The sequence below is a fragment of the Dermacentor variabilis genome, chromosome 1 (assembly GCF_050947875.1).
Source record: "Dermacentor variabilis isolate Ectoservices chromosome 1, ASM5094787v1, whole genome shotgun sequence".
Lineage (NCBI taxonomy): Eukaryota > Metazoa > Arthropoda > Arachnida > Ixodida > Ixodidae > Dermacentor > Dermacentor variabilis.
This window is the reverse complement of record NC_134568.1, coordinates 64,519,465-64,535,595: the sequence shown is the minus strand read 5'-3', so window position 1 is coordinate 64,535,595 and position 16,131 is coordinate 64,519,465. Positions and strand designations below refer to the sequence as shown.

The 16,131-nt window shown below is 43.7% G+C and overlaps 1 protein-coding gene and 1 long non-coding RNA gene across 5 annotated transcripts; one reads left to right on the top strand and one right to left on the bottom strand.

Moving 5' to 3' along the window:
• The first annotated feature begins 7,994 nt into the window (after positions 1 to 7,994).
• Positions 7,995 to 11,708, top strand: LOC142578724 (uncharacterized). 2 transcript variants are annotated; one of them, XR_012827306.1, is made up of 3 exons: positions 8,018 to 8,329; positions 8,870 to 8,943; positions 9,553 to 11,708. It is a non-coding gene; the product is annotated as an uncharacterized LOC142578724 (long non-coding RNA). The 2 variants fall into 2 exon arrangements; XR_012827305.1 differs by having other exon boundaries at positions 7,995 to 8,329; positions 8,870 to 11,708.
• Positions 11,431 to 15,709, bottom strand: LOC142578711 (uncharacterized). Of its 3 annotated transcripts, XM_075688225.1 has the most exons (5): positions 15,376 to 15,709; positions 15,166 to 15,294; positions 14,759 to 14,854; positions 14,131 to 14,190; positions 11,431 to 14,073 (listed from the first exon to the last, which is right to left on the bottom strand). In XM_075688225.1, the coding sequence occupies exons 3-5, from the start codon at positions 14,810 to 14,812 to the stop codon at positions 14,014 to 14,016; spliced, it is 174 nt and encodes a 57-aa protein (XP_075544340.1). In that variant the 5' UTR covers positions 14,813 to 14,854; positions 15,166 to 15,294; positions 15,376 to 15,709; the 3' UTR covers positions 11,431 to 14,013. The 3 variants fall into 3 exon arrangements, with proteins under 3 accessions (XP_075544340.1, XP_075544335.1, XP_075544328.1); XM_075688220.1 differs by having other exon boundaries at positions 11,431 to 14,190; XM_075688213.1 differs by lacking the exon at positions 15,376 to 15,709 and having other exon boundaries at positions 15,166 to 15,368.
• Positions 15,710 to 16,131: the final 422 nt, after the last annotated feature.

Sequence of the window (16,131 nt, the reverse complement as noted above, 5' to 3'; positions counted from 1 at the left end):
AGGGCGAAATACCTTCGTGTAATTATAATAACCCTAATAGGACTTCTTTCAAAGAAAAAACAAAGAGAAGAAAAAGAAAAGGGAAACGGCTCAGAAGGCTATACTACGAGAGCTATGACTGATACCTTTCTATATATATGTATTCATCTCATCTATGGGATCGCATGCGCGCGCTGTTGGTTTTAAAGCGCAACCGTGGTAGGGAAACGGAAGGCGATATAAGCATGCGTGTCCATGATAGGCACACGACAAACTGCCTTACAATATTTAGAATTGATATATATATACACACACAAAAGCCAATATAGGCTGCTCGACACTATCTCGCGCGTTTTTATAGCGAAGTACATCAGAACCGACTCGTCGTTCCACAACAACCATTTCCTGAGTGATCGCCAGATATATGCCGAATAACTTCCTGTCATTCAATAAGAATGTCTCTCTTTCATGCAGCGTACCAATTCGCTCTGTTTCGGTTTAGACAAAACAATTTATCATTCGAGGCGCACTTGCCAAGTTTTCCTCCAGTTAAAACTACCTGCGATGCCTATAGTGCAGCTCTTATCTCGCTCAACATACACAGTTCTATATATGTGCATCCGGTGCAATGCTTTCCGCTGTATCAGCAATTTCAATGTCATGGCCGATCATGTAAGCAAAAGTAGCTGTTTACTAATTACAATATCCAGAATTGATCAAACGTGAAGTTGTCACCGGCATTCTGAGTGGTTGGAAGGCATAATTTCTTTGAAAAATGGCCGCCAGAGGAGCAGCGTGAACTCGAGCGGCTTTATACACTAGGAAAACTGCCTTAAAATATTTAGACTTGAGGGGAAGCTTCGTTAACAAACTATAACACGGCAATCAGCACTCGTATACGACGAGAGAAATTATTGAGACGTGGGAAATTCCCTTGAAATAAATCTGGTTTGCGAGACAAATGCTTGTATGTATTGAATCTCTTAAAAGATGAGGGGGGAAATATGCGCTCACCGAGAGGGCATCTTCAGCACGAGACCACCGCGAGGCGCCTTACTGAGATGTAGAGAGCTTCGCGGCCGGAACGAAATCTCCCCTCTCCGTCGGCCCAGGGTGGAAAACGCGCTTTCCGATCGCTCAAGGTTGCGCGGATATTGTGTAGCTCTAGCGTCTAGGAAAAAGCTTAAACAGGTGCGGGGGCGCCACGCATAGCGTGGGAAGCTAGCCGCCGGAATAGCTATCTCAAGTACTGCTGCTGGCGAGGGCGAAATACCTTCGTGTAATTATAATAACCCTAATAGGACTTCTTTCAAAGAAAAAACAAAGAGAAGAAAAAGAAAAGGGAAACGGCTCAGAAGGCTATACTACGAGAGCTATGACTGATACCTTTCTATATATATGTATTCATCTCATCTATGGGATCGCATGCGCGCGCTGTTGGTTTTAAAGCGCAACCGTGGTAGGGAAACGGAAGGCGATATAAGCATGCGTGTCCATGATAGGCACACGACAAACTGCCTTACAATATTTAGAATTGATATATATATACACACACAAAAGCCAATATAGGCTGCTCGACACTATCTCGCGCGTTTTTATAGCGAAGTACATCAGAACCGACTCGTCGTTCCACAACAACCATTTCCTGAGTGATCGCCAGATATATGCCGAATAACTTCCTGTCATTCAATAAGAATGTCTCTCTTTCATGCAGCGTACCAATTCGCTCTGTTTCGGTTTAGACAAAACAATTTATCATTCGAGGCGCACTTGCCAAGTTTTCCTCCAGTTAAAACTACCTGCGATGCCTATAGTGCAGCTCTTATCTCGCTCAACATACACAGTTCTATATATGTGCATCCGGTGCAATGCTTTCCGCTGTATCAGCAATTTCAATGTCATGGCCGATCATGTAAGCAAAAGTAGCTGTTTACTAATTACAATATCCAGAATTGATCAAACGTGAAGTTGTCACCGGCATTCTGAGTGGTTGGAAGGCATAATTTCTTTGAAAAATGGCCGCCAGAGGAGCAGCGTGAACTCGAGCGGCTTTATACACTAGGAAAACTGCCTTAAAATATTTAGACTTGAGGGGAAGCTTCGTTAACAAACTATAACACGGCAATCAGCACTCGTATACGACGAGAGAAATTATTGAGACGTGGGAAATTCCCTTGAAATAAATCTGGTTTGCGAGACAAATGCTTGTATGTATTGAATCTCTTAAAAGATGAGGGGGGAAATATGCGCTCACCGAGAGGGCATCTTCAGCACGAGACCACCGCGAGGCGCCTTACTGAGATGTAGAGAGCTTCGCGGCCGGAACGAAATCTCCCCTCTCCGTCGGCCCAGGGTGGAAAACGCGCTTTCCGATCGCTCAAGGTTGCGCGGATATTGTGTAGCTCTAGCGTCTAGGAAAAAGCTTAAACAGGTGCGGGGGCGCCACGCATAGCGTGGGAAGCTAGCCGCCGGAATAGCTATCTCAAGTACTGCTGCTGGCGAGGGCGAAATACCTTCGTGTAATTATAATAACCCTAATAGGACTTCTTTCAAAGAAAAAACAAAGAGAAGAAAAAGAAAAGGGAAACGGCTCAGAAGGCTATACTACGAGAGCTATGACTGATACCTTTCTATATATATGTATTCATCTCATCTATGGGATCGCATGCGCGCGCTGTTGGTTTTAAAGCGCAACCGTGGTAGGGAAACGGAAGGCGATATAAGCATGCGTGTCCATGATAGGCACACGACAAACTGCCTTACAATATTTAGAATTGATATATATATACACACACAAAAGCCAATATAGGCTGCTCGACACTATCTCGCGCGTTTTTATAGCGAAGTACATCAGAACCGACTCGTCGTTCCACAACAACCATTTCCTGAGTGATCGCCAGATATATGCCGAATAACTTCCTGTCATTCAATAAGAATGTCTCTCTTTCATGCAGCGTACCAATTCGCTCTGTTTCGGTTTAGACAAAACAATTTATCATTCGAGGCGCACTTGCCAAGTTTTCCTCCAGTTAAAACTACCTGCGATGCCTATAGTGCAGCTCTTATCTCGCTCAACATACACAGTTCTATATATGTGCATCCGGTGCAATGCTTTCCGCTGTATCAGCAATTTCAATGTCATGGCCGATCATGTAAGCAAAAGTAGCTGTTTACTAATTACAATATCCAGAATTGATCAAACGTGAAGTTGTCACCGGCATTCTGAGTGGTTGGAAGGCATAATTTCTTTGAAAAATGGCCGCCAGAGGAGCAGCGTGAACTCGAGCGGCTTTATACACTAGGAAAACTGCCTTAAAATATTTAGACTTGAGGGGAAGCTTCGTTAACAAACTATAACACGGCAATCAGCACTCGTATACGACGAGAGAAATTATTGAGACGTGGGAAATTCCCTTGAAATAAATCTGGTTTGCGAGACAAATGCTTGTATGTATTGAATCTCTTAAAAGATGAGGGGGGAAATATGCGCTCACCGAGAGGGCATCTTCAGCACGAGACCACCGCGAGGCGCCTTACTGAGATGTAGAGAGCTTCGCGGCCGGAACGAAATCTCCCCTCTCCGTCGGCCCAGGGTGGAAAACGCGCTTTCCGATCGCTCAAGGTTGCGCGGATATTGTGTAGCTCTAGCGTCTAGGAAAAAGCTTAAACAGGTGCGGGGGCGCCACGCATAGCGTGGGAAGCTAGCCGCCGGAATAGCTATCTCAAGTACTGCTGCTGGCGAGGGCGAAATACCTTCGTGTAATTATAATAACCCTAATAGGACTTCTTTCAAAGAAAAAACAAAGAGAAGAAAAAGAAAAGGGAAACGGCTCAGAAGGCTATACTACGAGAGCTATGACTGATACCTTTCTATATATATGTATTCATCTCATCTATGGGATCGCATGCGCGCGCTGTTGGTTTTAAAGCGCAACCGTGGTAGGGAAACGGAAGGCGATATAAGCATGCGTGTCCATGATAGGCACACGACAAACTGCCTTACAATATTTAGAATTGATATATATATACACACACAAAAGCCAATATAGGCTGCTCGACACTATCTCGCGCGTTTTTATAGCGAAGTACATCAGAACCGACTCGTCGTTCCACAACAACCATTTCCTGAGTGATCGCCAGATATATGCCGAATAACTTCCTGTCATTCAATAAGAATGTCTCTCTTTCATGCAGCGTACCAATTCGCTCTGTTTCGGTTTAGACAAAACAATTTATCATTCGAGGCGCACTTGCCAAGTTTTCCTCCAGTTAAAACTACCTGCGATGCCTATAGTGCAGCTCTTATCTCGCTCAACATACACAGTTCTATATATGTGCATCCGGTGCAATGCTTTCCGCTGTATCAGCAATTTCAATGTCATGGCCGATCATGTAAGCAAAAGTAGCTGTTTACTAATTACAATATCCAGAATTGATCAAACGTGAAGTTGTCACCGGCATTCTGAGTGGTTGGAAGGCATAATTTCTTTGAAAAATGGCCGCCAGAGGAGCAGCGTGAACTCGAGCGGCTTTATACACTAGGAAAACTGCCTTAAAATATTTAGACTTGAGGGGAAGCTTCGTTAACAAACTATAACACGGCAATCAGCACTCGTATACGACGAGAGAAATTATTGAGACGTGGGAAATTCCCTTGAAATAAATCTGGTTTGCGAGACAAATGCTTGTATGTATTGAATCTCTTAAAAGATGAGGGGGGAAATATGCGCTCACCGAGAGGGCATCTTCAGCACGAGACCACCGCGAGGCGCCTTACTGAGATGTAGAGAGCTTCGCGGCCGGAACGAAATCTCCCCTCTCCGTCGGCCCAGGGTGGAAAACGCGCTTTCCGATCGCTCAAGGTTGCGCGGATATTGTGTAGCTCTAGCGTCTAGGAAAAAGCTTAAACAGGTGCGGGGGCGCCACGCATAGCGTGGGAAGCTAGCCGCCGGAATAGCTATCTCAAGTACTGCTGCTGGCGAGGGCGAAATACCTTCGTGTAATTATAATAACCCTAATAGGACTTCTTTCAAAGAAAAAACAAAGAGAAGAAAAAGAAAAGGGAAACGGCTCAGAAGGCTATACTACGAGAGCTATGACTGATACCTTTCTATATATATGTATTCATCTCATCTATGGGATCGCATGCGCGCGCTGTTGGTTTTAAAGCGCAACCGTGGTAGGGAAACGGAAGGCGATATAAGCATGCGTGTCCATGATAGGCACACGACAAACTGCCTTACAATATTTAGAATTGATATATATATACACACACAAAAGCCAATATAGGCTGCTCGACACTATCTCGCGCGTTTTTATAGCGAAGTACATCAGAACCGACTCGTCGTTCCACAACAACCATTTCCTGAGTGATCGCCAGATATATGCCGAATAACTTCCTGTCATTCAATAAGAATGTCTCTCTTTCATGCAGCGTACCAATTCGCTCTGTTTCGGTTTAGACAAAACAATTTATCATTCGAGGCGCACTTGCCAAGTTTTCCTCCAGTTAAAACTACCTGCGATGCCTATAGTGCAGCTCTTATCTCGCTCAACATACACAGTTCTATATATGTGCATCCGGTGCAATGCTTTCCGCTGTATCAGCAATTTCAATGTCATGGCCGATCATGTAAGCAAAAGTAGCTGTTTACTAATTACAATATCCAGAATTGATCAAACGTGAAGTTGTCACCGGCATTCTGAGTGGTTGGAAGGCATAATTTCTTTGAAAAATGGCCGCCAGAGGAGCAGCGTGAACTCGAGCGGCTTTATACACTAGGAAAACTGCCTTAAAATATTTAGACTTGAGGGGAAGCTTCGTTAACAAACTATAACACGGCAATCAGCACTCGTATACGACGAGAGAAATTATTGAGACGTGGGAAATTCCCTTGAAATAAATCTGGTTTGCGAGACAAATGCTTGTATGTATTGAATCTCTTAAAAGATGAGGGGGGAAATATGCGCTCACCGAGAGGGCATCTTCAGCACGAGACCACCGCGAGGCGCCTTACTGAGATGTAGAGAGCTTCGCGGCCGGAACGAAATCTCCCCTCTCCGTCGGCCCAGGGTGGAAAACGCGCTTTCCGATCGCTCAAGGTTGCGCGGATATTGTGTAGCTCTAGCGTCTAGGAAAAAGCTTAAACAGGTGCGGGGGCGCCACGCATAGCGTGGGAAGCTAGCCGCCGGAATAGCTATCTCAAGTACTGCTGCTGGCGAGGGCGAAATACCTTCGTGTAATTATAATAACCCTAATAGGACTTCTTTCAAAGAAAAAACAAAGAGAAGAAAAAGAAAAGGGAAACGGCTCAGAAGGCTATACTACGAGAGCTATGACTGATACCTTTCTATATATATGTATTCATCTCATCTATGGGATCGCATGCGCGCGCTGTTGGTTTTAAAGCGCAACCGTGGTAGGGAAACGGAAGGCGATATAAGCATGCGTGTCCATGATAGGCACACGACAAACTGCCTTACAATATTTAGAATTGATATATATATACACACACAAAAGCCAATATAGGCTGCTCGACACTATCTCGCGCGTTTTTATAGCGAAGTACATCAGAACCGACTCGTCGTTCCACAACAACCATTTCCTGAGTGATCGCCAGATATATGCCGAATAACTTCCTGTCATTCAATAAGAATGTCTCTCTTTCATGCAGCGTACCAATTCGCTCTGTTTCGGTTTAGACAAAACAATTTATCATTCGAGGCGCACTTGCCAAGTTTTCCTCCAGTTAAAACTACCTGCGATGCCTATAGTGCAGCTCTTATCTCGCTCAACATACACAGTTCTATATATGTGCATCCGGTGCAATGCTTTCCGCTGTATCAGCAATTTCAATGTCATGGCCGATCATGTAAGCAAAAGTAGCTGTTTACTAATTACAATATCCAGAATTGATCAAACGTGAAGTTGTCACCGGCATTCTGAGTGGTTGGAAGGCATAATTTCTTTGAAAAATGGCCGCCAGAGGAGCAGCGTGAACTCGAGCGGCTTTATACACTAGGAAAACTGCCTTAAAATATTTAGACTTGAGGGGAAGCTTCGTTAACAAACTATAACACGGCAATCAGCACTCGTATACGACGAGAGAAATTATTGAGACGTGGGAAATTCCCTTGAAATAAATCTGGTTTGCGAGACAAATGCTTGTATGTATTGAATCTCTTAAAAGATGAGGGGGGAAATATGCGCTCACCGAGAGGGCATCTTCAGCACGAGACCACCGCGAGGCGCCTTACTGAGATGTAGAGAGCTTCGCGGCCGGAACGAAATCTCCCCTCTCCGTCGGCCCAGGGTGGAAAACGCGCTTTCCGATCGCTCAAGGTTGCGCGGATATTGTGTAGCTCTAGCGTCTAGGAAAAAGCTTAAACAGGTGCGGGGGCGCCACGCATAGCGTGGGAAGCTAGCCGCCGGAATAGCTATCTCAAGTACTGCTGCTGGCGAGGGCGAAATACCTTCGTGTAATTATAATAACCCTAATAGGACTTCTTTCAAAGAAAAAACAAAGAGAAGAAAAAGAAAAGGGAAACGGCTCAGAAGGCTATACTACGAGAGCTATGACTGATACCTTTCTATATATATGTATTCATCTCATCTATGGGATCGCATGCGCGCGCTGTTGGTTTTAAAGCGCAACCGTGGTAGGGAAACGGAAGGCGATATAAGCATGCGTGTCCATGATAGGCACACGACAAACTGCCTTACAATATTTAGAATTGATATATATATACACACACAAAAGCCAATATAGGCTGCTCGACACTATCTCGCGCGTTTTTATAGCGAAGTACATCAGAACCGACTCGTCGTTCCACAACAACCATTTCCTGAGTGATCGCCAGATATATGCCGAATAACTTCCTGTCATTCAATAAGAATGTCTCTCTTTCATGCAGCGTACCAATTCGCTCTGTTTCGGTTTAGACAAAACAATTTATCATTCGAGGCGCACTTGCCAAGTTTTCCTCCAGTTAAAACTACCTGCGATGCCTATTCGCACTTTCCAGCGACTATAGGGGGCGCGGAGAACGTTTCAATATGGCGGGGATAGAGGTGATGGAGCCGACACGAAAGCGTGCGCGTCTACAGGTGCAGGCGGCTCACGGGCCTCTAGTATCTCTAAGCGCGATCCTTGATCTTGCAAAGGAAACGCAGAGATGTGTTGTAGAAGGAGAGGCTGCGTTTAACGCTGGCCATATAATATGCTGCGGTATACGAGCGACGACAAGCGCGGCTGTCGAGGTCGAGTCACTATGCCTGCAGACAAGCGCCGTGAGAGGCCCCCCGCATACTATAAAAGTTCAAGTCTGCAATGAAACCGGCGCCGTAAAGGTCAGTATTTCACCTTACGTTTTTTTTAAAGATATACGTGATGTACGAGAATTGACACCAAGCAGTTAATTGGTGGCGCTCGGATGTAAACAAAGCGCAGTACCCCTCATGCCGCTGCATAATATAAACGTTGTGTGCATTGATGACGTTATGTGCATTCATGGCTCCCTGCAATGGCTTATTTGTGGAATGCTTGTTAAAAATGCCAGGTAACACGGAAACATTTCAGTAGTGCCGATTTAGAAGCTATGAGCGAGACAATGAGGTGTGCCAGCGCGCCCCGTTTCCAGCATGATTAGCGTTTTCGCGTGCTGTACGGCGATTTCGCCAAAGTGCAACGCGTTAAATGCAATTATTTTTTTACTTACTTCTCGGGCTTAAACGCGCAATTTCGTCGTTCTAGTGTCATAAAAGCACCAATGTGTTGTTTTCGGCTTCCAGAATTCAATGTGCATGTGGGAGCCTACGCATTTGCCCTGTAAATAATTAGCGCGGTTTTAAGGTCGTTTGCGTGCTTAACATTGGTTTGATTGTTTTCAGGGAGAATGCACGTGCAAGGCCGGTCTCTCTGGTCAATGCAAACATTTGTTTGCCACTTTGATATATTTGAACAGGTAAAACTTTATACATCATGTGTTTATTTATTTTCATTAGTTGGCTTGCCTGTAATGTGCATCAAGTGACAGTGAATATGTTTACCTTATGTCGAACTAAGAGCCACATTGTAAAAGGCGAACATAGAAGTCAGTGGCAATGATGCCTTTTCAATGCCATCTGGGGCTTGTTGTTGCACTAGGAACAGAGTTTCAAGAACATGCACACAGCAATCAATTGAGTATGTGTTGCTTCAGTCACTTCAGGTGGGCACAGGCTGTATTAATAACCACAGAATGCCCAGAAATGTTTTAAACGTTCTGGGCTTTTTTATTTGTTTACTGTAGGATTTTGATTCTGAATCTGCTGTAAAATATTGTTGATGTAACTTACTAACACGGAAACAAAGGATGAAACAAAATGGAACCAATGTACACAAGCGCTAACTCAAAACTGAAATGGTTCCCGTCTGTCTCATTTTTTTTTCCGCACTACCAAGTTGCATCATAGAATTCCAACTAGCCCCATCGCGACACTGTTAGGAAACATTTTCTTGAATCATATGAAAGATGCAGAAAAAAGCCAATACACAGAGTATTTCAGCAAGGTATGTTTATTTTGATGTACAGGACAAGTGCCACTTCCCTGGATGCATTGTCATGCACGGATGTGCAACAACAGTGGGGACGTGCCAGTGCCGCCAGCATCTACAAACCAAGGCCAATTAGTTTGTTTTGCCACGTCGAGCAGCTTCAACCAATAAGTGTCCCTGAAGATGTTCAAGCCCTGATTAGGAAAGAACTTATCGATGCAGTACCAAATTCTGCACTGGCAAAACACAAAACTCGTGCAAGAAAGTCAATCCCTTTCACTAGCAATTTGAACATAGTCCGCGCCATCGACACAATTTTCACACAAGGTTGCTACTTGAGAGAGCACACAAAATTTTCATTTTTTGAATCGGTGCTAGATGGTGAAAAAACAGTACTGAAAAGGTTTACTCTTGAACATCTCAATGAAAATGAAAAGAGTTTCTATCTTCAAAATGTGTGCCTCTCCTATGCCAAAGCTAGGGAAATATGCCGCGAGACAACTGATCAGTCATCCACTCTGTGGCACAGCGAAAGAAAAAAAAGAATTACTGGAAGCATCTGCAGAGAACTCTACACGTTTGAAGAAAGAGGTACACGCAGTTGGGAAGCAAAGCTGGACAGGCTGTACTGCAGGGAGCCTTTCAAGGGAAATGAAGCCACAATGTATGGAAAAGACAACGAGCCTCTTGCACTTGAAGAGTACGAGAAGACTCATAACGAAAGCGTGAGCAAGCTGGGACTCGTCGTCATTCCAGATGTTCCTTGGCTTGGCTACAGCCCGGATGGAATAAGTGAGCAGAGGGGAACGAACATCTTGCTGGAAGTGAAGTGTCCTGTTCTAGGCAAGCACTCTAGCATACAAGACCTTGTAAATGCTAAGAAGCTGGCATTTATTGTGTGTGATGGAGAAAATTATGCATTGAGACGTGCTCACAAGTATTATTCCCAGGTTCAACTGGGCATGCTCCTCCTTAACATGAATCTGTGTCATTTTATAGTATATTCGAAAGTTGAGAGCCTTGTCATTCATGTGCCGAGAGACACCGAGCATATTCAGGCACTTGTAGACAGGCTGCAGTATGTCTACTTCAAAAGGGTACTACCTAAGCTTGTGCAGATTAGCAAGGCTTGAAAGTATGTTGGTGTTCATAGGTTTTTTTCGTTGTTGATCACTTCCATTCAGTGGGAGGGGGGATACTTAGAAGAAAAGCTATTCAGTACTTTGTAATATTTACGAATTGCAATATATTAAAAAATTAAATTATGGGGTTTTACGTGTCAAAACCACTTTCTGATTACGAGGCACGCCGTAGTGGAGGACTCCGGAAATTTCAACCACCTGGGGTTCTTTAACGTGCACGAAAATCTAAGTACACGGGTGCTTTCGCATTTCGCTTCCATCGAAATGCGGCCGCCGTGAATTGCAATATATGTAGCAGCAATTAAGCAATTGTTAATTATATTTACTGTTCAATGTCTGCTAAGGAAAGTATAGCAAATTGTGAGAACTGAAATGGCAAGAGTTTTTGAAGCATCGAAGAAGCAAAATGAGGAGTTCAAGTTTGGTTCTAGGTTTTGCAGCATATGCATAAATGGCCAGCTGCAAATTTTGCTTGTATTCTGTCATTTAGTGCTTTTGGATGTCTAGTCATGGAGTTTCATTTTTTACTCTACAACCTGTGATGTTTTCTCTGCAAATGACACCTTTACAAGTGTCTACAGTGCACATGTTGCAAAAAAGAGAAGAAAGCTGTTGATCCTTTTTTTAAGCAACTATTTATTTTGCATTCTTCGAAAAGCTAGTCACACAGCAGCTCATAATTCCTGAAGAGCTTGTTTGCAGTCACTCTAAAGTACTTGAGCGAATACAAGTAGTTTTTTACTTGAAAATTAGTGCTTCTGTGTTTATAACTGGTCCTTTGTACCTGATATACTTGGCTGCTTTTTTTTTTTACTTGTCAGTACACGTATCACACCTATAAACATACCACAATAAACATTCCTCCTGTAAATGTGTGTCTGCGTTTTGCTATGTGATATTCAATATTTACTATTTGTTAGAAAATGTTGATATTCGCCCTCCTCTCAACTTTCATATGTCTCTTAACTGAATGTGTACACATCACTTCCATTTGTATAGGTTGTCTGCAAATAAATGTATGCCACATGCGAGGCTCTCGCATGCTCGTATATTTGCCACCTGCTCTCGGTTCACATTCTTCACGTCTTTGTGGTTGCAATGCCCACAAGTTCACAGCTGTACTTAGTCACACATTGCAATGTACACGACAAAGTGATGAAAAAATAAAAAAAAAATAACCATCACGCCTATTTGACCCAACAGCGCATACTATAGACAGTATGTATAATTGAACAGCTGATGATGTCGCACAAATTAAGTGGAAAATACACCAAAAGAGATTGTTCTGTTAAAGTAACATTAACATTCGCCAGTTTGTGTTCCGTTAACCATAGCAATATGTGTCTGATCAACACTGATAGGTTAGTGAGGGCTAGGATTCACCTCAATTTGAACAGGGAAAGATTAAAATTGGTCAAGAAGAAACAAGCCAATCTAGATGCAGTAAGGGTAAAAGCAGACCAATTCAGGCTGGTAGTTGCAAACAAATATGCAGCCTTAGAACAGAGATGAAGATGACATAGAGCTAATGAATGAAACCGTTACGAGGATGGCTTCAGAGGCAGCAATTGAAGTGGGAGGCAAGGCACCAAGGCAACCAGTAGGCAAGCTCTCCCAAGTAACAAAGGACCTAATAAAGAAGCGACAAAGAATGAAAGTGTCCAACTCAAGAGATAAGATAGAATTTGCGAAACTGTCAAAACTGATCAACAAGGCGAAAATAATTGATTCGAAATTATAACGCGATAAAGACTGAAAAAAGCCGTAAAAGATGGACGCAGCATGAAATCGGTGAAGGAAGCTTGGCGTAGGTCAAACCAAGATGTATGCACTAAAAGATAAGCAGGGTAATGGCACCAGCAATCTCGAAGTTATAGTAAAAGCAGCAAAAGAATACAAATGGGTTGGAGCACATGCCAGATCCTGGCTGGAAGCTTACCATTATCATTAAAAAGAAAGGTATACAATCAGCGCATTCTACCGGTGCTAACATATGGGCAGAAACGTGAAGACTGACAAAGAAGCTTGCGAACAAGTTGAGGAACGCGCAAAGAGCGATGGAACGAAGAATGTTAGGCATATAGTTAAGAGACAGGAAGATAGTGGTGTGGATCAGAGAGCAAACAAAGATACCGAATATACTTATTGACATTATTAGAAAAATTTGAGCTGGGCACATCATGTAATGCGTAGGTTAGAAAACCGGTAGACCATTAGGGTTGCAGAATGGGTGCGAAGAGAAAGGAAGCTCAGTCGAGTACGGGAGAAGTATAGCTGGGGTGATGAAATTAAGAAATTCGCAGGCACTAGTTGAAATCGGCTGGCACAGGACAGGGATAATTGAAAAGTCGCAGGGATAGACCTTCGTCCTGCAGTGGACATAAAATAGGATTGCAATGATGAGGATGAATTGTGTCAGCTTTGCAAGCGTGCTTACTGAAATTTATCATCAGCCAGTATTGGTGCGCACAAGTTAGTTAGCCCACACGCAACTGTGAACAGCTCATTGATATAAGGCAGCATTTCCCAGGACAGAGTTGAGTTGAAGAGCTTAAATATTTTAACTCGTTGTATTGCTCGTTCTACATGAACCCGTGCCCTAGCAATATCAGCTGTCCTAAGGGCATCATTGCGGTCAAACTGGCAGTCCTTTTTAGCAAAAGGTGGCCGAATTACGCCAATTGCACGGGCAGTGCACAAGTCATCAATGAAAAAACCCCTATCGACCATAATGTCATCTGTGAATGACTCGAACTTCTCCAGTATTGCACACTCAGCTGTAATGGCTTTGTCTGAGGCTCGTCCACCAAATGCTTCACTGATGAATGTTATTGTGCCAGCTGGACTTACACATATGAGAAATTTTACAGTGTAAGTCGACTTGTATTGTGAATATGTCAGTAGCTGACATTTCACACAGCGAGATCTTTCAACTGGGATTTCTGTGCAATCTACAACACCTCGCACTCTCGGATACTGTTTAAAGTGCGAAGGCATATTGTTTAAAATTTCCTCCTTTGAAGGCCACTCAATGGCAGCTTTCAGCACTGCAGCAGCAAGAGGCAGTGTGTGCACAAAATATCTGTGTATGGACGAAATGCTGCATTGAAAAAGTACACTGAGACAGGAAAATGACATAGCCTGTTTCAGAACTATGAACACCAAAATAACTCTGTCCCTCACAGAAGCTTCCATCCTATTTGCCGCCTCATACTTCTCTACGAGTGAAACAATCTTGTTTAGAAGTGCATGAGAAGGTACGCCAGTCAAAGTGTTTAGGTGAGCATCAGAAAGAAGCACGTCCGAAATCCTAAATTTTTGTGTGAAGTCCAGTGAGTTCACTTGAACGGATTTGTTTAGCTCAGGTGTGTGGCCCAGCTCTTGAAGTTCAACAAGTGCCCTTGCAGCGTCTCGTTCTGTAACGCAAGAAAAAATTTAGAGCGAAATTGGTACAGTTTTAAGCAAAAAGTTACCTGCTGTTGTTCGTGAGCAAGAGCTTGAAAGGGGGGGAAGCCAATCCTGCACAGGTGGGTCTGCAATACAATGATGGTGAACTAAATCCTTCATAAAACCATGTGAAGTGTCCTACAACACGGTGTATTCAGTCCTACGGCAAAATAAAACAAGATGCATTGCACTGGCTTGCCTTTGCTCTAAAATTCAAGAGCAGAGAGAGAAAGTATCAGATGCGAAAGGCGGGGAGGTTGGCAGGGAGGTTACCTGGAAGGTAAACATCCACTTTGCTAACCTGGTGCACAGGTGAAAGGGTAAGGGGGGTGCCGAAATATTACAAAGAAAAGCACAAAAAGTGAGAAAGATCATAGAAAAAAACACATTCACACACACAGAACACTATTGCATCAGAGTCACTCCAGTAGGTTACTTGCCTAAGGTGACATTAGAAAAGCCTTAGTCTCTTAATAGTAGAACGTGTATTTATCTAGGTGCCCAAAATCTTTCGGCGATACCACTCTCGATATATTGCCCTTTGCAGTTGCACAACCGGACTCGCCTTGTTTGGTGAAACGGCAAACTTAAACATGCGGTAACGCCTATGCATCATCAAAACTTGGGTGCGAAGGTCGGAAAAAAAATTCTCACCATTGTATTCACTTTCTTCCAAATTATCAGGAAGCTCGCATGCGCAATCTTCATTAATGACGACTTCAGATACGTCGTCCTGTTGGCCCTCGTTTCCTGCAACATTGTTAGGTCAATAGAAGAGATGCTTTAAGACCAAGCAAAACAAATACAAGATCACAAACGCTTGCGCAGTACCTCCGATCGGTACACAACTTTCACTACAGCCAAAAAAAGTAGCGAACGCCTTGCACATTGACCGCCTGTTTGATTTTCACACAGAACGACTAAGAACAGATGCAGAATACGTTCGCTAGTGTGAAATGCTCACTACGCAGCGTCAGGCACCGTCGAGGAATATTTACCGAAACAGCGCGAGTGCAGGCAGAACATTTAATAAACGGTGACACTTGCGTACTTAAACTTACCTTGAGAATCTGTGGGGGGCTTTCTTCGGGGAACCCTAGGCCTCACACTTGCTTCGTGGGAGCGCATAGGGATCTTTTGCGAAGGCACGGCGTTTCTTTTCAGCCGCTTTCGTAAGGGCTTCAACCCGTCTTTAAGGCAAAATTTCACAATCAGCTCACCACAAGAATAAAATGAAATCATTGAGAGCATCGCAACAGTCAATTACTCACCAAGGTGGCCCCAAAAGAAGTCGTCTTTGTTAAAATGATCGCTACATACGACCATTTCTTCGCTCACTTGCTTCCCGATGCGGAGCTTGATCGCCCACAACTTCCTCCGTTTTTTATCTTTTGGAAAGTGGTGCAGGCTCACTTTTCCGGAAATTGCACGATTTGTGCATTGCGGCACACTGCACATGCGGTTGCTCTTCGCTCGTCGACTGTTTTCTTCCATAACGAAGAGCACAAGTACGCCAACGCAGCTGCAGAAACCGCGTGAGCGAGAAATCCATCACCCCCTCCCGGCTTCCGAAAAGATCCGCGCGGCGGCGCTAGCGTTTCTGGAAAGCGCGAATAGTGCAGCTCTTATCTCGCTCAACATACACAGTTCTATATATGTGCATCCGGTGCAATGCTTTCCGCTGTATCAGCAATTTCAATGTCATGGCCGATCATGTAAGCAAAAGTAGCTGTTTACTAATTACAATATCCAGAATTGATCAAACGTGAAGTTGTCACCGGCATTCTGAGTGGTTGGAAGGCATAATTTCTTTGAAAAATGGCCGCCAGAGGAGCAGCGTGAACTCGAGCGGCTTTATACACTAGGAAAACTGCCTTAAAATATTTAGACTTGAGGGGAAGCTTCGTTAACAAACTATAACACGGCAATCAGCACTCGTATACGACGAGAGAAATTATTGAGACGTGGGAAATTCCCTTGAAATAAATCTGGTTTGCGAGACAAATGCTTGTATGTATTGAATCTCT